Raw genomic sequence first — 22,103 nt, 5'->3', positions numbered from 1 at the left:
TCACGCCCACGCCACTCTGCGTATTTGTCTGTCAGCTACTCGCCAGGGCTTGATACTGCAGATCGACCAAGCTTTTACGAGCCGCAGTATTCCAAGGACGATCTTATGGCTCGTGTCTCGCTCGCTCGCGACTGGCAGAATGCCAACGCCCCCACTCGGTTTAGTTTCTCTCCATAAACCTACTCCGCATGCCACTCACATACTCTTCCGTGATCTCTTCGCCGGGCGCGGACTCTCATCCACCCGTTCTCCCCTCTCCCTAACCGCCTTCCTCCTATCCTTCCTCCCCCTCGCCCTCGATGTCGGACCCCCGTTCATCTGTTGCTGTTGCTGTTGCTGCTGCTTCGCCGCACCATCCTCAGCCTCCACCGCCATCCCCTCCCTCATCCTCTTCCGCGGTCTCCTATCCACCAGCACCATCCCCGCTATCCCCGCGATCGCCGCCTCGTCTTCCTCTTCCATTCCCACCTGCCTTGACGCATCCTCCACCGACCTCCTCCGCCTCTTCCCCGTCGTCGAGGCGGCGCCCATCTTCTGCCGCACCGCCGCGCGCCTGGCGGCCTGTTCCGCCAGCCTCGCCTCGACCTCGGCGCTGATATCCTCGAACTCCGGTTCCTGCTCGACCGCCGGCGGTGGCGGTGGCGGTGGTGGCGGCGCCTGCGTGAGAATAGCCGTGAAGGTGAATGGGAACGAGGGCGTGGCGGGGGCGTTGGCCGACGCGTTGTTGGCAGCGGCGGCAGCAGCAGCAGCAGCAGCTCCACTGCGCTCATCGCCGGCGTTGTCCATGCGCTGCCTCTTGCTGTCCCGTTGCTGCTGCTGCTGTGCCAGATGCTCTCCAGACGAGACGCGCCGCAAGCGCTTCTTGTTCTTCGTTCGGGCCCCTGCTACGTCGTCGTCGGTACCCGTCGTCGGTGCGGTGGCGCGGTAGCGGCGGATGATGAGGCCATGGTCGTTATTACTACTAAGATTGCGTTGGTTGTTGATGTGGTGTGCTCTTAAGCACGTTCCGTCGAGGTCGCGGACGGCGCGCGCGGCGGCGGCAGCGGAGCGGAGGGCGATCTTTGCGAAGCCGTTGGTGTGGGCGGGGCCGGCTGGGAGGGCGTAGACGTGGATTTCGGAGCGCTTGGGCGGGCGGATGGGGTTCTTGAATTTGATACTGAAAGGGTGGGCTTTTCGTCAGTTCTGCTTTTCGTTTTCCCCAGTTCTTCCTACACGATTCCGGCACAGAGATCCATCTTTCCGATGCCAAAATGGAGAGGGCGAGAGAGGAGGAAGTGAGAGACGTACGGATTGTACCCGCTCAGGTGCTGCCAGACGTCGCTCGCCGCCGCACCAGGCGGAATATTTGCCACGACGATGCGCTTGCTGCTGTCCACCCTGTTGTCCATATCCACGTCCGCCGCACCATCTTCCTCCAATTCCACCACCTCCTCGTCTTCCTCTTCCCCGTCAGCCACACCGCCATCCTCGTCTGCTTCCCTGCCGGCAGTTGGGCTTCCCGGCGCCGATATCTCCAACCCACTCGATATCCTCCTTGTCCGATCTTTCGACGAAGCCGGTGTCGGCATCTCAGCATCGCTTGTGACGCCCATTATGATCTCCCCGGCCCGCACAGCATCCTCCCATATGCGCTCGGCGCGCGCCCGCATCGCGTCGAGCTCCGGGTTGGCGTGAGCGCCACCATGAAGGCTGGCCAGGTGGTCGAGCAGCGCGCGGTGGCTGCGAAGGTTGGCTAGGTGCGTCTCGTGCAGCGAGCGCCAAGCGGAATCGGGCATTGTGCTTGCTGCCATGGGCGGGCTAACGTATATGTATATGTGTGCTGACGTGTGTAAGCTCTGTAGTGGAAGTTATGGTATCCAAAATGCATGCGAGTGAGTATCCAATTGGTCCGATGCGGGCGAATTGTCGTAGAAGGGATGTGTCGCGGTTTGCGGCCAGCGCGGAGGACGAGACGGTATGTCGGTTAAGCTTTTGTTCGGCAGGAAAGCAAGACTAGCGTGCTGCGCAGTCAATGCGAATGAAATGGATTGCAATGCCGTGTTAATTGTTTAGAATCGAACCGAACGGCAGAAGTTATGCAAGGTTGAGGCGGCTGGAAGAGGGAGGGGGATGGTTGAGACGCGGGGGGGAGACGCGCCGAGTTCTCGCGAGCCGGAAGCTTTCTCGCGTGCGTGGCGGATCGACAGCAGGGGGTGCGTGCGTTCATGCGGGGGAGACTATAGCAGCGCCACATATTCATACCTTACACATTACTTTGTTAGAAAAAAAGTTTTGGTTGGTCAATCATCTTCATAACTGCGGTTTCCTAACTTTATTTATGTACTCGCAAACTAGGTTTCAGGAACGTCGAGCCCTCGGACCTGGTTGACGTAACCATTCAAGCATATTTGTATGGTATCACGAACAAAGATGGATTTTGGGTATGTAAAAATGATTTGAACGTCAAAGGCGATAAGTGAAGATTCATCAGTCATTAAATCCACCGTGCTCGGTGTAAAATGGGCTCTTCTTTTTGCCCTTCCTCACTTCATCTCTCCCGTTTCTCTTCCGCTGCCTGGGGAACAAAGCGTGCAAAAAAATTACGAAGCGAATAATGGTGTACGGCCGTTCCCTCGCATCCCAAGATCATGATGGGACTCGGACTAAAAGAGCAATGCTCTGAGTGAATCGTCGCCGCTCCCGTTTCTTTGTCAAGACAAGTAAACTTATCATAAGATTATTGCTAGTGGCCATGACACTAGTTATAATGGCAGATTATAACTTTCTCACGTCCACTCCAGACCGTACGTAGTGCAGGTCTCAGCTCCTACGCCCTCGTACAAATCAACACCACATATAACTGCTTCTCCTGTTCCACTTTTTTCTCCTTCCCCTAAATTCCGCATAACGCCAACTCCCCGTCCATACCAATGCGCAATGGAATACTCCCATAACACCATCGCTTATTTGTGCTCATGATCCTCCGCAACCGCATTGCACGACAAGGTCGCTCCTCAGGGAAATAAGAACACGAAACAGAAAGGCCATGCCATGCCCGTGGCCCCTCAGAACCTGACCCCGCCGGTCCCCAAAAATGTCGCCAAATCTCCCAATCCCTTGAGATGCTCATCGAAAGCCTTCGAATCTCTCTCGCTTGCCGCTTCCTCACTCTCCTTGACTGGTGCAAGCTTGCTATCTTCTGCCTCCTGCTGCTGCTGCTGTTGCAGTTGCTGCAGCGGTGGTAGCGTCGGACCTACATTCTTCATGCCGTCGCCATTGATGACAGGCGGAAGCTGCTGCCTCTGCTGCTGCGGACTGCCGCCATTGACGGCCGCATTAGAGAGAGGCGGGTGATGGCTGTCGTGGCGCTCATGCGTCGCACTGGCGTCGCTGCCGCGCGTGTCCAGCCTCCCCGACAGCCGGCTTAGCTCCGAGTGCCAGCGCTCAGCAAGCGGCCAGACGGAAGCCGACTTCCGGATAATATCGAGGACGGGAGCAACGACGTTACGGGCGGCTGCGTTCGCCTCTTCCGCGCCGCCAGCGCCATTGAGAAGAGGAGCGGGTATGCCACCGTGATGCTGCGAATCGCCGGTAGGCATGGGTACGCCGTTGAGCGTCATGTTGGCGACGGTCGAGGCGGCGGTATAGGCAGCGAAGAGGACGACGATGGGATATGCCGGGGGCGGCACACCGGCGTCAGCACCGCCGTTGATGAAGCTCGCATCGGCGTCCAGTGTCGTGATCAGCGCCGTCACGCGCCGAGCAGCATGTGCAATTATATCGATGACAGCGGTGACATCGGCGTCGGTGTCGCGTCCTCCGGTGCGGCGGCCCATGCGGTGCAGCTGCTTGCGGGCAAGGAAGATGAGGGCGCAGTAGTGCACGCTATGCGTGAAAGCGAAGGAGTAGCCGTTTCCGACTTGGATGTGGAGGTCAATTTTGCCCGGCGTATCCTGTTGGCGTGATGGCAATGATTTCGCCCATTGGTGGAGAGCTGCCATAATTGCATGGTATTCGTTGTCATCTTGCTCGTCGGCGGGTGGATCCATCACCCAAGAGACGGCGCGATGCCAGAGAATTGACACGCGGATCATGTGGCCGAACTCTCCAACATCGGCTTTGGGGCAATTCAGCAAAGCGTAGCTTGGTATTTCACCACTGAGAGTAGGCGTTGTCACCGCACTCCCGAAGTGAAAGTCGTCCTCGCTGCATGGCAACTGGATTTGCAGCTCTTCAGCACGGATGGAGGCAGGACGTCCATTTCCACACGACAAAAATTGATCCATGATGAAGCAGGTCCAAATGGTACGGCGAGCAGTCTCAGCTGCGACGAAGTCTTCGTCGTGGGAGGTGGCTTGCGGCAGAAACATTTGGGCCATTCGGGCAGCCATGCCGAGATAAACGTAGGCTCGAATACCACGGCCGGAGCCCCAGTGGTGCATAGCAAGCAGGCAGAGTGATTGCACGTCGGGAACAGAAGGGCAATCCATGCTGGAGATGATGTTTGCCTGAGCCTTCTCGGCGAAGAATTCGGAGGCACCTCCAGGAGAGCCGAAATGGCGGATCAGGCCAGGCGACGCCCTGACGAGATGTGAGCTTCTTCCTGCACCAGAAGGGGATACGGGGCGTTACCTAGCACCTGAAGACAGCACGGCATAATTCAAAGTCTGCGGGAGATGGCCCTCCCGCAGCTGGCGCATGAAGCCGGGGCGGTGAAAGCAGGGAAAGGGCCACAGGGTGAGGGCGCGCTCGCAATCCTGGACGTGGCTCGGGTGCAGCTCAAGCTGATCCGAGCGGTCCGGGAGCGAGGCATCTTTGTGGGGTTGCTGGACCTGGGGATGCTGGGCGGTGGCAGCGGTTGGGGTGTTGGCGAGAGGCGGTAGGCCGGCTATGACGGGGGCCCTCGGGGCGCGCGGGACCTTGCCGGGGAAGACGCACTGCTGCTGGGCCTTGACGCAGCCTCGGCACGGCTGGCCGTTGTCATCGTGGAGGCATTTTGTCTTCTGACGGCGACAGCGAATGCAGGCGGTGGCCGAGCGCGTGGCGAGTGGCTGGGGCTGGGGAGGGGCCGCCTGCATTGGGTCGAGTTGGGGCATTTGGTGGTTTGAAGGGTGCTCGGAGTTGGGGTGGTCGGATGATGGAGGCGTAATACGGCCCGGCGCGTATGTCTTCTCCGGCGCTAGTTCTGCCGAGCTCGAGGGAGGTAAGGCAGCGACGTGGATCGAGTTCCGAGGGGCGCCGGCTCGAGCCTGCCCGCGCAACTTGAGTCTGCGTCATCCATCGCCTGCTCCCTCGCACCTGCTCCTCGCCCCAGCACCGATGCCTGCAATAGCCGGTCGCGGAAACCCCCAGCGGCCCGGCAACCGGCCAGCCTATAGGAAGCAGAAGCGCCCCCATCGCCGCCTGGGCGATCCCGGATTGTCGTCGTGCAGCCAATCCCGCTTGGCGCAAAATAATCAAAGAAATACATCCACTGCCCCGGCCTCCATGGTCCTCACCATCGAGGCATGAGAGCCTCTTCAGCCTGTATCCGCCTATACTCTGTGCTCGGACTCCGGCCGGCTGCGCACAGTAATCTCGCCCCCATTTGCAGCGCTCAGAGGTGCGCTACCCTTGCACACCGCCTGAGACTTCGAGGGTCCGATCGGCGGCCGAGGCGGGCCGGACACGGAATCGTCTTAGGCGCGATTTTGTACTCCAGGACATCCTCATAGGAAGCCAGCCGTCTTACAGTCGCTGGTTTGCGCACTTTCGGCGCCCAGGACATCCGTAGCGGACCGGATATGATGAGTCGGGTAGCTGTTTCATGGACGAGACTACGGAAGCGCTAGTTTTAGACCCGGTCGCTCCGATGGACATCGCCCTTGAACCAATCAGATTGCCGCTTGTACGGCATGCCGAAGACAGGGAGCTTGAACACTTGGTATTCGGTTACCACTATTCCTTGACCAGCTGCTCTGTAAAATGTCCATGAAACATTGGGACCGATATATCATCCTCCATCTGTCTCATGTTCGCCATCTCCCGCGTAACCTTCGCAGTCATCATCGAGTCTCACGCCCGTACCGCCTTTGTACACCACCGGCTCCAATATCAACGTCCAGGTGGGGTCCGACGCGTCAGAGTCCTACGTCCGCGCGTTTTGCGGCAATATACATCGCGTCAGCATTTTGTCGCCGTCTTATGCTGGCAGCACACCCTGCACCGTATCCCACAGGAACTCAGTTTACGAGGCATGTTCAGCTCCTGCCTGGAGAGCTGATGCCCGGCTCCCCCTCACTGATCACCTTAAATACATTGTGTCCAAGTTGGCCACAGCGCGTGTAGCTGTTTCTTTCTGGGTTGCCCATGTGTAAATGTAGTTGTAATGTTGGTGGCCGGCGTTCGATGACGATACGAGCGGGAAAGGTTGCCGGAAGCGTCGAGGGGAGACCGAAAACTCATAGCGGCGGGACAGACAGGCTACTATTCCACAGGACGACATCGTATGTACACTAATTTTTCCCTCGCACAATCCGGAAATAGATCCCGGACCGAGACAGTTTACTTGGCCCGCCGGAGTCTTCCTAGCCGTCGTCACTAGTGTTCCAAACTCGAAGCTCACTATTGAGGTCTGTAATTTGGCTGTAAGTAGAACTTCTGGGTGGTCGATGGTAGACGACATGCGTGAGGGTTGGAAGGTGACTGGTGGCTATCGAGCCCGTTCAACTCGTCAGTAAATACTCTGCATATTCTTTCGAAGTTTAGAGGGCATGCAGGGGTCTGAGTGCACTCATATGTCGCCAGGAAAATGCCATGATGTTTGATAAACAATCAATTGATGCTCTTCGACCGTGAACAGATGACCGCCATTATGTTGGGGTATCTTCCGCAAAACTCAATATTCTTTCTCTCTCTTTCCAACGCGAACATGCCAACATGCCAACATGCTTTCGAAAGTAAATCATTATAAAGTCGTCGTAGCGAAGCGAAGTAAAAGCGAATCACATCTCGTCCTCCAATTGTTGAATACGCTTATTGCGAGGAACCGCCGGAGACGGTAATGACTTGGCCTAAGTGATGACATCAGTTAGTTTATGCAGAAACCAACAACAACTTTCTCGGTGACTAACCATTGACCCATCCGCCGTCCTCACTAGCCAGGAAGCCGACCACCCTGGCGACGTCTTGTGGCACCGCACACCGACCAAGCGGGCAGTGGTCGGCCATAAGTCCCTCAATCCTCTCAGCAGACCAGTCGGGAGTGCCGCCGGGGATGTAGTGCCATGCGTTCTGGGTGAACATGTCGCTCTTGATTCCGCCAGGAGCCACACCGTTGACAGTGATGCCTCTCACACCGAAGTCGGTCGCGAACGACTTGATCATGCCGATCACAGCCATCTTGCTGGCGTTGTAAAGGACGTGGTCCTTGACACCGAGCAGACCAGCGGCAATGCTGGACATGAGAATGAGACGGCCGTTGTCCTCGAGGTGCCTGAAGGCAGCCTGACCGACAAAGAACTGCGCGCGGGTGTTGAGGTTGAAGACCTGGTCGTACTTCTCCTCGGTTATCTCCAATGTCTTGTCCCAGCTCTCGGTGCCAGAGTTGCTCATGACGATGTCGAGCTTGCCGAATGCCTGCTTGGCCTCTTCGAACAGGCGGTTGATCTCAGCAACCTTGGAGACGTCGGCCTGGATGGAAACGGCCTTGGCGCCATTGCCGTAGGACTCAATCTCCTTGACAACTTCTTCGGCAGGGCCCTTGGAGGAGACGTAGTTGACGATGACGGAGGCACCGCGCTTGCCGAGCTCAAGAGCAACGCCGCGGCCAATGCCACGGCCGGCACCAGTGACAAGAGCAACCTTGCCCTCAAGGCTGGCAGTAGGAACGGCGACGACCATATTTGCGAGATTCTGCAGTAGTGGGGTTAAAATAGCCAGAAAACTGGGCGCTGTTGGGACAACATACGGATATAAAGTGGTGAAATTGGTTGCAGAGCGAAGCAGGGAGGACGAGAGGGTTGCGAGACGGATCAAAGGATTAATAGACTCCGAGATGGAAAGCAGAATATTTTGCAAAGGCCATTGAAGGACTATATAAATTGCGACGATAAAAAAAAGTTCCCTGCGGACTCGGGAAGACGCGACGCGCGCGCAGTCGGATCCCCGCCATCGAGTCCGGAGCAGCATTCGCTAAGCCCCAGAGCCGGCCCCAAGACAATTCTGGAATCGTTCCAGTCGGCGTTTGCAGGCACCGAGAGTGCGATTGGCCGACTTGGTCAACAACGTCAGCGCTGGATGCTGAGACGTGGGGCGGAAGTGGGCTTGTGAGCATTTGCGACAGGCCAAGGCCTGTGCCATGGTGTTTTTAGCAATTCCGACGCTGATGTGAGTGCATGCGCCATCGGCAAAGAGCGGGGCAATGCAACAACGACTCCGAAGGGGGGTGAGGCTGGATCTAGTTTCCGACTGCAGGAACGATTGCGATGTGAAGACTGGTACCTACGGGAAGTGACACACAGCTGCCACGCGCTCGGGCCCGGGGGTTACTTTATCTTATCGCCTAGCGTTGCGCCCCTCGCCAGGCCAGCGCACCCAGCAGCAGCTCTGCGCAAGCTCGCCATCGCCAGCCAATGGCCACGGGAGCCTCAATTCCTCGTGCATCGCGGCCGGCCGTGTCGCCAGCACCTCCGCACATGCCCACCTAGGCCACGCAGCGCCTAGCACGCCGTTGGCACGCGCAGCTGAACGCGGCGGGACATCAAACGCCGAGATGGCGACGCCACGCCTTGACGTGATCCATTGCTCCCACCAACGCCATCCTCCAGGCCCAGCCCTCCGCCCATCTTTCATTCTGTGCCGCCTGCCTCCTGGTCTCCGCTTCTCACCGCCGTGTGGAGGCTGTGAACTTGCAACAAGGGGTGCTCCTTAGCTCTCCCCTCAGGCACCCGACGCCGTCCGCAATCGGCGACGTTCGCCCGCGCAAAAGCAACACCACCGCAGCCACCAATATGCACATTCTCGTAAGCCTTCCCGTCACCCCGCACAAGACACGCCGCAGACCTCATTGACAAGGGCATCCTCCCCAGGTCACCAACGACGACGGGCCGCCGTCAAATGACTCCTCGCCCTACGTGCACCCCTTCATCGCCGCCCTCCAAGCCCACGGCCACGTCGTCTCCGTCGTGCTGCCGCACGTCCAACGCTCATGGATCGGAAAGGCGCACATCGTCGGCCACAGCATCCGTCCGACCTACTTCCGCCCGGACCCCATCCCCGCCACTCTCCCTGTCTCTGAAGATGGCACCCCTCGCTACCCCAACACCGGAACGACGAGCTCGCGCCCGCTGCCTTCCTCATCGTCCGCCGAGGAGTGGGTGCTCGTCGACAGCACGCCTGCGTCATGCGTTCAGATCGGCCTGCACCACTACTTCCGCGACCGTGGTCCCATCGATCTGATCGTCTCGGGCCCGAACTATGGCAGAAATACCACGGCCGTGTTTGCGCTCAGCAGCGGAACCATTGGCGGCGCCATGGAGGGTGCTGTGTGCGGAAAGCGTTCGATTGCGCTGAGCTTTGCCTTCTTCGACCGCAACCACGACGCCACCATCATCACGGAAGCGTGCGAGCAGGCGGTCAAGGTGATTGAGCATCTGGCCGCGAACTGGAGCTCGGACGCCCATCTGTACACCGTCAACGTGCCGCTCCAGGCGGGCGTGACCAAGAAGAAGACCGTGTGGACGGATATGCTTCAGAATGCTTGGTCAAGTGGAAGCTGCTTCCAGGAGGTGCTTGTGCCAGAGAGCGAAGACGACGGCCCGGCCGAGGCTGAGAGAGAACTGCGGAAAGAGGAAGAGCGGGCAGAAAACGGCGGAAGCAGCTCTGCTGAGAGCGGAACGGTAACTCCGCATGCGAGATACAACCACATGCATTTCAAGTGGGCACCTAAATTTAAGGACGTCTACGACAGCGTGGAGAGGAGTGAGCCGGGCAATGACGGCTGGGCTGTGAAGAATGGATTCACCAGGTACGTTGCTCTTTCTCTAGATGTCGCTGTGTGAGTACTGACTCGAATAGTGTAACGCCACTGCGGGCCAACTTTATGCATGCTTCGGCGGACTACAAGGGTGAATTGCAGATATAGAAAACCGTGGCTAAGTAAGAAAAGCGTGATGCCATCATTTCACAGTTGCATCACTGCTTGTGGTTCAAATATACCCGCTGTAAAAAGTCACAAATCCCTGATTTTCTGCATTTCGTTATCTTGTTGGCTCGTACAAATTTAACTCCCCCAAATCTAGAATTTAAAAACCCCTCCCCTCCTCTCGGATCTTCACTTACCTATCCTTTCACGCCTGAATTATGGAGATCTTAAGTCCTATCTTAGAGCACCACTAACAAAATCACTAACCACTAATTGACAACGAATTTACCACCACTAATCACCACTACCACCCGCATTTATCACCATCAACGCATTTACCACTATCCACATATTTACCACCACCAACGCATTTACCACTACCAATAGTATTACCACTACTATTACTGCGCGCGCAGTTACCACCTATGACTAGTAGAATTACTTCTAGTAGCGTAAGCGTGAGCAAGCTAATAAACACGTTTACTATAAGTCATATTCCTAGGAGGGTCAAAATCTGGACTTAGGGGAGTCAAATCTGTGGAAGCCACGTTGTTATCCACTTCACGGGCCCTTAGCCTACCTTATGGTGGTGAAGTCCTCAGAGATATCAAGCATGAGGAGCGGTGATTGATGCGTCTGTGTGAGTCTCAGTCGTGTGGTCCCCATATACTTATCCTCATACCCACACGCATTCTCTCAAAGTACAACGGTTATACGACCATTCATGACATCTTCAGTGCTTTGAACTTCACCCTACTTGAGGATAGGGCGCGCCTCCCATAAAGGTGGCCGTTTCCATGGAGAAGTCACGTCATGGGTCATCGCCCTCCGCATTCATAGTGGCGCCTTTCGCTGTGATGCGGCACACTCATACCTTCCGCACAAGCGCTCGCTCACCGCGCCTTCGGTCGCGAACATGGGGTGCTGCCAGCTCCATGCCGACAGTTATTCTTCCTCTTCTCTGGAACACAATTTCCATCATCAACAACATTTTCATCCACCAGCCATCTCATAATCGTCTCCCATTGAATTTTCATGGCTTGTGCTTACCACGAAGCACCGCCACTAGCTCGTTTCTGATCACTACACAGCAACATTACTCCTTTCATCATGACACCTTGGCTCAAATGCTGTTGTCTACCACTCTTTCCCTGGCTTGCATCAAAGTCACAGGTCGATTCAGAGTTCAATGCAGAGATCGAGGCAGAGATCGAGGCACAGTTCGACACTCAGTCCGAGTCACAGTCCGAGTCACAGCCCGAGTCACAGCCCGAGTCACAGTCTGAGCAGCTGAAGTCCAGTCCTACACAGCCAATTACAACCACATCCCACTCGAACAACGCTGAGATTTCGATGCCGACCCCAAGTGCAGTCAAAAACTTGAAAAAGAATCTTCTTCAAGATCAGCTCCGACGCTATTCTATAGAGACTCAAGATTGGGCTGGGGAGGTACAAAGTGGCGTGTCGCAACACCAAAGCGCCCCGGTTTCACCCTGCAGCCCGGCTGAACGGCGGCGAACGCAGAGCAGACCATGAGTAACAGTGCTGCCGAGAGGTTGATTGGAGTCTATGACGATCCTCTCGGGGTGCACGCGGGCGAGCCAATCCAACTGACGACGAGGCACGAACGAGTTCGACGCGAGGTCTTGGGATGACCGGCCGAATGAGAAATGTGACGACTTGTGGAATTGGCTTGGGGATATCTGATCGGTCCCATTACTCGGGTTGGAGAGACGTTCTTTTGGATTCTTGTGTGAATTGTTTTATTGGTAACTGCATGGCTTTCTCGTACTTTGGAGGGGGCTCGTGCTGTTTCAATCGGTTTGTACTTCTGGTGGGTATCTCCCAATGTCGCATCGCTTTCTCGATAAATGCTCGCTCTGAGCTTACCCCGGATACATGAACAGTGCTTTGAGGGTCTATAGTACCGTGAGGGCAAGTGGCTGCCAAGTCAACCGTGAGCATCCTCTGATCGATCCACTGAGCGTCAACACCCGATGTCATAAGGTAGACAGATGCTGTCCGATCACGTTGCAAACTTTCTCCATGTCGAGGGTATATGTACAAGGCTTCTTATTACCAGGACTTCGTCATTAATTCATAAATTACAGCATCATCTCCTTTCACTCAGCATCATCATAGATGCTCAACACGTCCCCTCCGCTCGACTCCTCGCCGCTATCTCCACAAGCCTCCGTGAAGCCGCCGACCATCTGGCCGCGCTCCTGCACCCACTGGGCGAAGCTGCTCGCGGCGCAGCTCTCGCCGGGGCCGTCGACGCAGCCGGGCAGCGGCTGGGGGCTGCTGTTGACGAGAGCGCGGTAGTACTCGGCATCGCTCGAGTCCTCGTAGCCGTAGCTGTCGCACGACATCTTCTCGATGGCGATGTTGGTGAGGAAGGGCAGGATGTGCGAGCTCTTCCAGGCGCGGCGGTGGTTGACCGTGTCGGTGGGCATAGTAGCGTTGGGGTTGTTGGTGCCGGTGAAGGCGGAGCCGTTGAAGAGGCCCATGGCGACGAGGACCGTGGGCGGCAGCTCACGGTGCGTGAAGGAGACGTACAGGTCTTGGGCAGCGCCCGAGCTGTTGGTGGACGACGAGGCGAGAGCGGCGGCCGTCGCATTCAGCCACGGGTAGCCGATGGCCCCTGACACGGGGTTGCCGTAGCCCGTGTTGTGGTGGTACATCAGGTCGTTGGTGTACTCGAAGGCCAGCCACTCGTCCGGGCTAAAGAGCGACAGCGAGCAGAAGGGCGAGGTGCCGCGAATGACGGACTCGTAGCCGCAGAGCTGCTGCATGCCGTAGATGTCCGAGGCGGTCCAGTTGAAGCCAGGGACTTCGGCCTTGAAGCGGGCGATGATGGGAGCGGTGTACTTCTTCTGGAAGGCCTAGTTTGACATTTGTCAGCAAGCTGGGTGATGACTTGGGGGTGAGGTTGAGAGGAGAACTTACAGATGACTGCTCGCTACCGCGCGACGAGCTGTAGGCCGAGCAGGCCTTGTAGGGCGTCAGGCTGTTGGCACCGGTCGTCTTCTCCTCAGCAATCTGCGTAAGGGCGCTCATGTTGCTGGTCCGGTCCAAGCCGCTGATCAAGGCGCGCGCGCTCTTGACGGTACGCTCGGCCGTCGACGTCCACACCTTCTTGGGCGTGGCGAAGGTCGGATAGCGGCGCGCCAGCTCGACACCCAGCGACATGGCCTCCAGCGTACCAATCTTAGTCACCTGCTCCATGTCACGGTCCTCGTCGATGGGGTCGTGCCATGTCGAGAGGAAGGACAGGGTCTGGGAGGACGAGAAGTCGGCCGAGGTGTTGGCGAGCTTCTCGGTGAAGGGCTCGATGTACGACTCGTAGTCGAAGTCGTTGGCGTAGATGGCGGCGTGGCGCACCAGGTATGCGGCGCGTGTCACGTTGCAGCCTTGCGGAGGCGCGGGCGAGAGCGGCGGGTCCTGCGGCGAGAAGTAGGGCGCGATGCCGGCAAGGTGCTCGAGCGGGTCGAATTCGTAGTCGTCGGGCGAGTAAAGAATGTTCTGACCGCCACCACCGGCCTGGACGGCGCCCAAGAGGACGGAGAGGGCAAGGAGAGAGGTGTGCATTTCGAAGTCTTTCTCTTTCCCGTTCTAGAGATATTACGATCGATTTGTTGCAAACGGATGCGGATGGGTGAGCAATCGAAATGGCCCTTCTCCTTGCCGGCAGAAAGTCCTTCTTTCTCGACTTGCAGGAGGCAGTCGTGCTCTAGGACGCACCTGCGTTTTCATAAACATGGTGGACGCTGGGGCCGTAAGCTCGGAGCAGGGTGATGACGTACCAAGCTAAGCTTTTTTAGCATCCGCCTTGGCAGCTATCACCGAGTCGGCCGGAGCGTGGAGGAACAGGCAGCGATCGACATTGGATGACAGGTTTCTTAGTGTTGCCCGCACCCGCTACTCGGCTGTCTCGGATCGAATGATGGCATTCCCGCTGCCCCAGACCGGTTTTCTCGAAGCCAGATTGCGTCGGGTGAGGAGCACGGGCGATGCGTTGGCAATGTCTTGAATTAGAAACGGGACCACAACAAAGCGCAGGAACAAGATGACGATGACCATCTTCGAGATTTCCGATCTGACCTATCTGAAGCCTGATATGAGGAGGCCTCCGCTCACCGCGCGCAGCTGCGAGTCCAGAGAGGAATGATGCAACCGACCTGAAACATCCGCAAATCCTGCCATGTTGCTCTTCGACATTTCCCCCAAGATTAAAAGGGCTGACAACCAGCAAATCGGCATTTACAACGCCTAAAACACCTCGTGCACGGCCAAATCAACGCGTCTCCACTCTTCCAGGACCCTAGGTCTTAATTGGGTCCAAATCGTCAATCTCGTCCGGATTGTAATCTCCTGTCAGCCACTTGTACGGCGTGATGAAATCAACAAAACCCAGATTGGGGCTCGAAATGTCGTAACCCATCACTCGTTGCACTTCGCGCGACCACGAAGCCACTTCCTCCTTGGTGTGGATCAAGTACTGGTTTTCCTGTGATTCACGCGAAACAATCAGCATGAAGAAAAGTGCCAACGAAGACGTTGCCAAGGCCCAAGATGTGAAACACTTACCTCGGTGCGCAGATGACTCTGACAGAAAAACATAGAGTGCATTGGTCGCCGCCAGTCTGCCGTCTTGTTCGCGCCGCCTGCGTGGTAGAGCCCGCCTAGATGGCACCACGCATCGCCGGGCATCATGGTCGCTGGTACCGCTTCCTCCATCTTCGGGTGGCGCTCCATGCCCCAGAGGTGAGAGCCAGGAATAGCCTTGCATGAATTCACAGTCAGCTATATTTCATTCGTTCAACATTGACACCGCAGCTACGCAAGGAGAAAGTTTCCCATTTCGCAGTGTCACACTCTCCTCTCGATCGAGAAAAAAAGACTACAAGAGAGCTGAGGGGGGCAATGAAGCAGGAAAAAAGAATGCACAGTTCGGGTGGCACAAGACGAAAGAGGAAAATGGTAGTTGAGGAAGATAAATGTAAAAACTCACCACCGTCGCCCCGTTCTCCGGCGTCGTCTGCGTCCCAGGAATCAGGAAAGCCATCATCACGTCACTGCCCATGCGATAACCAGTGGCCGTTTGGTCGTCGCGCCACCCATGATGCACCTTCTCGTCGCGGTGCAACCGCTGACCTGCGCCACCCGGGTTGCACTCAAGCGTCATGCTGCTCGACAGAATGGGATAAAGCGTGTACTCGTGCCGGTCATCATTGTACCAGCAGTGCGTCGCCTTGGACAGGAAGTGCGACGTCAATCGCGAGACCAGCGGGTGCACCAGCCAGTGGTTGCGGACCGTCGGTGAGCGCGAGACCAGGCGTGTGCAGCGGCGGGTCTCTGGCGGGAAGAGCGCGCCCTATTCTGGCTGGTGAGTATGGTCTGAAAATTTGGATGTTTAGGGCATTCAAAATGTGCAGTGGTGGAATGAAAGAGGGATCAATTAACTGACCTTCCACGGCTTATCCTTGCGCAGGTACGGTTGCGTCTCAGCATTGACTTGGTCAACTAATTCTGGAGTAGTGAAGTTCTTGATGATGACGCCACCATCCTTCTTCAACGCCTCAATGATAGCCTCTGGTTCCGAGGCGTCAATGCGTTGGACGACAGGAACAGCTGACGGCATCCTTGCTGTATGGAGCTTGAAAAATTTCCAAGAAGAGTGCAAGGAAAGTGCTGGCAACGGTTGCTTTGAATCCAGCCATGCTATTCTCTCAGTGTTTATATGCACTGCTACAGCGCACCTATCTGTCCGACCGTTATCTGCGTATCGAGGTGAGTCAAGTCTGACTGGATTTCTAGGAAGCTATGGCCTTATCGGGATAAGGCCAAGAACCAGGAAGTCCCCACACTCTTGCTGCATGATCTGCATGCGCCCAGGATCCCCGCGATTATCCAGCAGATCCGAAAAGGAAGGCTCAAGCGACGGGGCTGATATGAACGCGATGGCGGGGGGAAGGCAATAGAGATGGCCAATTAACCATATACACGAAGTCCAACTTCAATAATCGAACAGCTGCGTGGCTCTGAAGACGGTATAGAAATGCGCAACAATAGCTAGCAAGGAGGTGGGAGGTGGGAGAATATTCCAGTCATAGCCGATTGACCGCTCTGCCGGACTACCCCACTCCTCACCATTGGATGCCTCGATATCTTATCTGAGAATCTGCAGAACTTCATAAATTGCTTCGGTTTGCGGACTCCGATGCCGTTTCCAGGTATGATCGCTTTGTTGAGCAGTGAAGATTCTATGAGTCACTCTGGCTGTTCGTTACAATGACAGAGATGCTCGATGCACCAGCGTCGCAGATACGAGATTTTTCGTATTCATCAAAGCCAACATTGAATTCTTTCACTCTAGATTTATGCGTCGTTATTCTATTTGTCTTATTGCTGAAAAACAGGACTATCATTTTGCGACGAAGTCTCCCTTCGGCGGAATCTTCACCAAACCTCGCGATTCCTTTGTCCGCCATTGAATGGCCTTGCACATCCCATACAGCACGTTCAATGTAGGCATCGGCACGCCCATAGCCTTGCCTTCTCGCAGAGGTTCACCAAGAATATTCTCGACCTCGATGAAATTGCCCTAATCATGTGTCAGCAAGAATGCCTTCCAGGAGTATCTCTCACTAGCAAATGCTTACCTTCCGCAAGTCGTTCAGCATGCTCGGCGGCAGATACATGGTCAACGGATCGACATTGATCATTGTATCTGCGACATCAGCAGGGAGCTCATGTCCTGCCGCCTTCGCCGCCGCCCGGATCTCCTCCATCGCCGGGCGGACCAGGTAATCGATGCCGCAGTCAGCCAGACGGATGCGGCCAGTGTCGAGGCCGGTGATAGCGCAGATGGAGTTCAGGCACGCGTTGTACACCAATTTGCGCCAGCGGCTGTAGCCGACGTTGGGAGTGTATTCGCACTCGGTCTTGCCGCCAGCGCTGTAGATGCGCACGAAGTCCTGGGCCGCCTTGTCTTCCAGCGCCGGATCGAGATTGGGGTTGCGGAAGGCGCCCAGGATGACCTGGTCGTTGTCGTCGTGCTCGATGATGCCGTGGCCGACCTCGTGCGAGCCGATCATGCTGACGCCCGACAGCACGGCGTTCTGCGGGAATGCTGCGAAGAGGGGCTTCTCGATGTTGAGTCCGTTTTGGATAAGCACGATGGTTGTGTGGCCCAGTGTGACGGCAGGGGTGATGAGATCGACGAGCGTCGGCGGCACGTCTGGGATGTTCTTCGTGGTGCAAACGATGTAGTCAAAAGGTTTGAGGCCTTCTTTCTGGACGTCGGGGACACTCTTGACGACTGCGGAACGGGTGAGTGAGTTATCAGGTCTACGGGGAAATGGAGCAATCGTACCCTTGGATGGCCGCCAGCCGGTGATTGTGCCGTGGTCGCAGGACTTGATGTGGAAGCCATTCTTCACGACGGCATCGTAATTTGACCGCAGGACGGCAGTGACACTTGCCAATCCACCGACTTCGAGGTTCAGGGCACCAATGGTGCCAACGCCGCCGCTACCGACCAGAAGAACGTTTGCCTTTGCTTCGGAACCCATTGCTGTTGTTGTGAGATGTGTGTTGAGGGACTGAAAGGGCGGCGCGTTGAGAGATAGAAATGCGAAGGGAGCTCTCAGGCGCCAGCGATTGTCGAGAAATTAATTGAGTAGGTCATGTCGGTGGAGCAAGTCATCGCGACCGGCTAGCGTCGGGAGAGCTCTGCCGGTGCCCTGCGTCGTGTGTGGATCTTTAGCCGCTTGAGACGGGATGGCGCACACACAGCCGTCGAGCTACAGGCCGATACCGATGCGGGCGAGACGTGTTCTGTCGTGTTGGGGAGGAAGGGGAGCTCCTTATCGTGCCTTATCGACTAGTGCGGGACAGCCCAAGTACCCCGCTCCCACTCTTGCTCCCCGTCCCTCTCATAACTCGGGGATTACATACCCGGCCAGCTATACCGACATTGACGCCGTCTTCATATCTAAGAGGAATTTGTATTTTCGACCCGGCCAGTCCTGGCAAATGCAGTGTCGGCTCCATACGTTGTCATCTGGCCAATCGCATTGCCCCGCTTCCTGGGATAATTCAGCGCCGATGTCGCCCCTTGCTTCGGCTTATTGCTCATCACCCGAACGGCCTTTCCGGGTTAGGATTTGGTGGTGCTCCTCGCAACACCTAGTTTATTTGACGACCATGGTTATGGGTTTCCCCGCAAGAGAGGCTTAAAGAATATACACTAGCTGTCTTGGCCAAGTCCTTTACCGCGCGAGAGAAACCGGTCACGAGGTACATTTCCGTATTGCCGCGATTGCGCGTTGCTTGGGACCATGCAGTCTTGGAGACGGTCAGATTATAGACAGTACCCCAGGTGCTTGCGAAGCCATAATTAGAAGAGCCTGCACCGTCTATGTAGTCTGGAGAAAAGGGAAAAGTAGAGTGACGTCATTCTCCTGCCGCAATCGGCCAGCTCGAGAGCTCACGCCAGGTCTCCACCCACATCGACAAACTCTGAGCTCCCTCTTCATCTCCTCACCATTCTCAATCACATTTCGCAACGCCGACTTTCAGCGGCCCTGATCGATGCATGCATGTTGCGACAGTGCAATCCACGTCTTCGAGGTGCAACAGTTGACAGATCACCACCAAGCGATCCACCTTCGCTAAAAGACGGCTGTGGCGCGCGCCACGTCAGGAGATCGCATGTTTCTGTCTTCATACCGTGTGCAAGCCACGAAATCCTTCTGGAGTACGGCAGAGCAGCCTGAGTCTAGGCTCTAATGGAGTACCGGATGCGAAGATGAGATACCGTCGCTACACTAGCGGACGGGAAGCTCGCCGTGGAAAACTGGGGGACAGGAATGAGGATCGAAACGAGGGCAAAAGCAAGAAGAACTTCGAAAAGAAATGCCTGAGAACGCAAGACGAATTGTGCCCGAGCCGACGTTCCGAGAAAGTATTCACGACAAGAGACGAAATGATTGGCCTTAGCAAGGCATCGATGGTTTTTGCAAAGCTTATTTTCTTTCTCCAAAATTTCCCAAAGTTACAAACGATGATAATACTGATGGATTCGATCCTTGTTACATCCATTGGACTTTGTCTCAAGGTTTGCTCTTCCCCGTTTCTCCATTTTTTCGTCAACTTCAGCCCTATGGCCGCCAAGCATTTTGAAAAAGCATTCTGCCAGAAGCTGTACGCCTTCAACCTAGTACCCGGTTCCCGGTGGATCTCCCACGTGCGTCAGCCGATCAGACGAACGGGCAGCGGCAGCGGCTGGCGACCGCGTCCATGGCAGCGGGACGGTTAAGCACCTCTTGCCTCAACCCCGCCATCTCCACATCTCCACAAACGCGGGCGCCTACAGCGGAGCTGGGGTAAACATACGGTTAAATCATTCACTTGGCGGACGCCACCAACTGCACTTCGCGCTTTGCTACCCCGAACTCCATGGTCGCCGAGACCAGCTCTCGAAGAACGGAAGACGAAACGCCTGCACGAATAACGGGTCTAAGAAGAAAGCAGGGATGATGTTGAGAACAAAGGATAATGTTGATCTGACATGGTTGACATAAGTCCCGTCCGTGGTGAGCCGGCTAGGCCTTGACCTTTTCGGCAGAAGGATTCCCGAAGCCAAGCTTTGGCTTTTCAGCACGGCAAGACTGCGTTGACTCGCAAGAACGCACAGGCACAAGCCTCTGAATGTGTGGAGGCAACAACGAAGATGATCTCTTCAGCCATTCCCGCACCAAGCTTTTCCTGCATTCTTGGAGGGCCGAGACTCGGCGCGCGGGCGGGAAATCGGTACGCGGGATCGTTCCAAGTGAGGTGCCCCCCGGTATACCGCAAGCCCTGCCCCGCTTTGCCGCGCGTTGTTTACCCTGCACTACCCCGGATTAGAGAAAGACGCTGCCCGTGATCGACTGATTGGAGCCGCAGCCGCGTCCATCGATTATCCTGTCTCGAACGCTCTGGATTCCGTGAACATTGCCGTTTCTGGGAGCGCGGGACAGGGATTCTGACATTTTCTTCGAGATATCGTTTTCGAGGAGCTACTTGATGAGAACAGTACGCTATTTTGGTCTACCCCGCACGCACTCGACACGGACCGGGAACGATCGCGACCGAGAAAAAGCTTCAAGCATCGGTGCAGCTGCTCTCCGGTCACCGACAGCCCGTTCTCAGCCAAGTGCAAGCTGTGCGCAAGCAGGCCAAAAGCAGGTGGCGAAGGCTGTCTCGGCCCAGTGCTTACCAGGATGATAGCGCACCGTGAAGCAAAGGAGCGGCTGACGGGCACACAGCATTCCTTCCCCGCAAACTCGTTGGGCGGGCGCCGCGGCTAGCCAAGGACCCTTGGACACGGCCCTGGGAGAGGCGCCAAACGCTAGCGATCCCTCGGGCACGATGTGGTCAGGGAAAGCGGGCGCGGATCGACGTCAGCCACGAAAGAAAGCTGGTTGGTGCGCGCGATGCTGTGACAGATGGCTGAAACCGTGTGCAAGGGCGAGGTGCCATTATGACTTACAACAATAGCTCGTGCTGACAGCTGGACAGGGCCTGATGGTGGGCAGCTGAGGTGTCGATGCAACGCTGGTTCTAGTCGGCTTCTCGAAGAACAGCGATGCCCGGTTCCTGGGGTCAGCATGCGTTGTTTTGCGCTGGCGCTGACTTTTGTTGGAGGTGTGCGGTCGCCCGTGTTTGGCGGGGCGCATTGACGGCTCTCCGGGGACCCCACGGAGACGCGGTGAGACCTGGGGAATCACGCGAGAAAACACCGACGGGCCTGTCGCGACCGGCGGCAAAAGCTGCAGTGTAACCCGACAGACAGCAGTATCCACCCGCCCACCCGCCTTCCACCAGGAATGCGGCCTCGACGCACCGCACCCGGACGCATGGTCGTGCTTGTGCCACGCCACGCCATCGCATGCGCCAAGGCAATGGCCAGGCAACTGCTAGAACGTACCGCAACCGGACGCCATCGAAGGAGTGAACTCGAGTCCTGCTGACACTCGCTCATCACCAGTTTCTCACGCACTTCAGCGTATCGAAGAGGTCGCTGCCGGGCGCGGCGCGGTGAAGGGATTTCTGTGGGCTGGGCTGGGCTGGACACGTCTCCGCTGGTCGCCTGGAGGTTCCGCTTCGCTTGCGGGCACCGATACGGGCATCCAAGATTCAGGAGAGATTGGAATGGGGAGATTGATGACGGAGGCAAAGGCAAGTGCCGCGACCACGACCCGGGATATCGGCTTTCGAGGACAGCCGTCCTCCGGGGACTCCACCGCCGGGAATCAACAGGGGCTCGTGTAATTGCCGCGGTGGGATTATCCACATGGCAGCAAAAAAAATTCGTCGGGCTTCTGTGAAGAAATTACGGGTTTGTTCCTGCGTTGGGAAGTCCGATGGTAGATTCGGGAAAATGCAGGCCGAGCTAGGCCGGAGCAATACGTCCAGCACTGACGTCTGACAGCGAAGAGCGTGGGAAAAAAGGCACACGGGGCAGGCAAAGGCAGACAATGGCCGCTAACGGCAATGTCGCGTGTCAGCAACCCGAAGGCGGATGGCACGACAGACAGGAGAGCGGTAGAGAGGCGTTCAGCCACTAAGCAGACGTGTCTGGAGACCGGGCTGAGAGGCACAGCGGTGATTCGTGTGCAGGTGACCGGTCGGCCGGCCGAGCAGACGACGCTGACGGTTATTCCTGTGCCCGCTCGCTTTGCGCACGGCAGCCTAGGCACGCGTGGGTGGCGTCCTCATGCGGCGATGCGGCGCGCGGGCTGGCGTTGCGCCATGAACACAAGCCGTTTCTTGCGCTCCGCTTGGCTGACCGCCCATGCGTCTTCTTTTTTATTTTTTCCTCGCTGACCCCGGCTCCGGAAGCGACGTTACATGCCGTGCTGCGGCGCCTCTTCGCCTTCCCGCGCTTGGCGGTGGAAGCTTGTCCGAGGGCGTGCGTGCAAGAGTCAGTCGGAGGCGCTAAATTCCGCCG

At 56.7% G+C, this 22,103-nt stretch overlaps 7 protein-coding genes across 7 annotated transcripts; 1 reads left to right on the top strand and 6 right to left on the bottom strand.

Moving 5' to 3' along the window:
- Positions 1–195: 195 nt before the first annotated feature.
- On the bottom strand, positions 196–1,790 carry LTHEOB_5808 (uncharacterized protein; the record flags this gene model as incomplete). Its single annotated transcript, XM_035514994.1, has 2 exons — positions 196–1,156; positions 1,288–1,790. The coding sequence occupies 2 exons, from the start codon at positions 1,788–1,790 to the stop codon at positions 196–198; spliced, it is 1,464 nt and encodes a 487-aa protein (XP_035373500.1).
- Positions 1,791–3,044: 1,254 nt separating this feature from the next.
- LTHEOB_5807 (Chitinase 1 precursor protein) lies at positions 3,045–5,075 on the bottom strand (the record flags this gene model as incomplete). Its single annotated transcript, XM_035514993.1, has 2 exons — positions 3,045–4,560; positions 4,612–5,075. 2 exons carry the CDS (start codon positions 5,073–5,075, stop codon positions 3,045–3,047), a joined length of 1,980 nt encoding a protein of 659 aa, XP_035373499.1.
- Positions 5,076–6,993: 1,918 nt separating this feature from the next.
- Positions 6,994–7,860, bottom strand: LTHEOB_5806 (Short-chain dehydrogenase/reductase SDR; the record flags this gene model as incomplete). Its single annotated transcript, XM_035514992.1, has 2 exons — positions 6,994–7,031; positions 7,092–7,860. 2 exons carry the CDS (start codon positions 7,858–7,860, stop codon positions 6,994–6,996), a joined length of 807 nt encoding a protein of 268 aa, XP_035373498.1.
- A 1,109-nt stretch (positions 7,861–8,969) lies between these two features.
- Positions 8,970–10,102, top strand: LTHEOB_5805 (Survival protein SurE-like phosphatase/nucleotidase; the record flags this gene model as incomplete). Its single annotated transcript, XM_035514991.1, has 3 exons — positions 8,970–8,981; positions 9,048–9,985; positions 10,036–10,102. The coding sequence occupies 3 exons, from the start codon at positions 8,970–8,972 to the stop codon at positions 10,100–10,102; spliced, it is 1,017 nt and encodes a 338-aa protein (XP_035373497.1).
- Positions 10,103–12,225: 2,123 nt separating this feature from the next.
- On the bottom strand, positions 12,226–13,693 carry LTHEOB_5804 (Histidine acid phosphatase; the record flags this gene model as incomplete). Its single annotated transcript, XM_035514990.1, has 2 exons — positions 12,226–12,987; positions 13,052–13,693. The coding sequence occupies 2 exons, from the start codon at positions 13,691–13,693 to the stop codon at positions 12,226–12,228; spliced, it is 1,404 nt and encodes a 467-aa protein (XP_035373496.1).
- A 733-nt stretch (positions 13,694–14,426) lies between these two features.
- Positions 14,427–15,746, bottom strand: LTHEOB_5803 (Phytanoyl- dioxygenase; the record flags this gene model as incomplete). Its single annotated transcript, XM_035514989.1, has 4 exons — positions 14,427–14,612; positions 14,693–14,908; positions 15,117–15,479; positions 15,573–15,746. The coding sequence occupies 4 exons, from the start codon at positions 15,744–15,746 to the stop codon at positions 14,427–14,429; spliced, it is 939 nt and encodes a 312-aa protein (XP_035373495.1).
- A 783-nt stretch (positions 15,747–16,529) lies between these two features.
- On the bottom strand, positions 16,530–17,679 carry LTHEOB_5802 (2-dehydropantoate 2-reductase; the record flags this gene model as incomplete). The annotated part of the gene is made up of 3 exons (XM_035514988.1): positions 16,530–16,709; positions 16,768–17,426; positions 17,481–17,679. The coding sequence occupies 3 exons, from the start codon at positions 17,677–17,679 to the stop codon at positions 16,530–16,532; spliced, it is 1,038 nt and encodes a 345-aa protein (XP_035373494.1).
- Between the last annotated feature and the right edge of the window lie 4,424 nt (positions 17,680–22,103).

Source organism: Lasiodiplodia theobromae (genome assembly GCF_012971845.1).
Source record: "Lasiodiplodia theobromae strain AM2As chromosome Unknown scaffold_16, whole genome shotgun sequence".
Taxonomy (NCBI): Eukaryota; Fungi; Ascomycota; class Dothideomycetes; order Botryosphaeriales; family Botryosphaeriaceae; genus Lasiodiplodia; species Lasiodiplodia theobromae.
The sequence above is the reverse complement of the archived record's forward strand: the minus strand, read 5'-3'. Positions and strand labels throughout refer to the sequence as shown.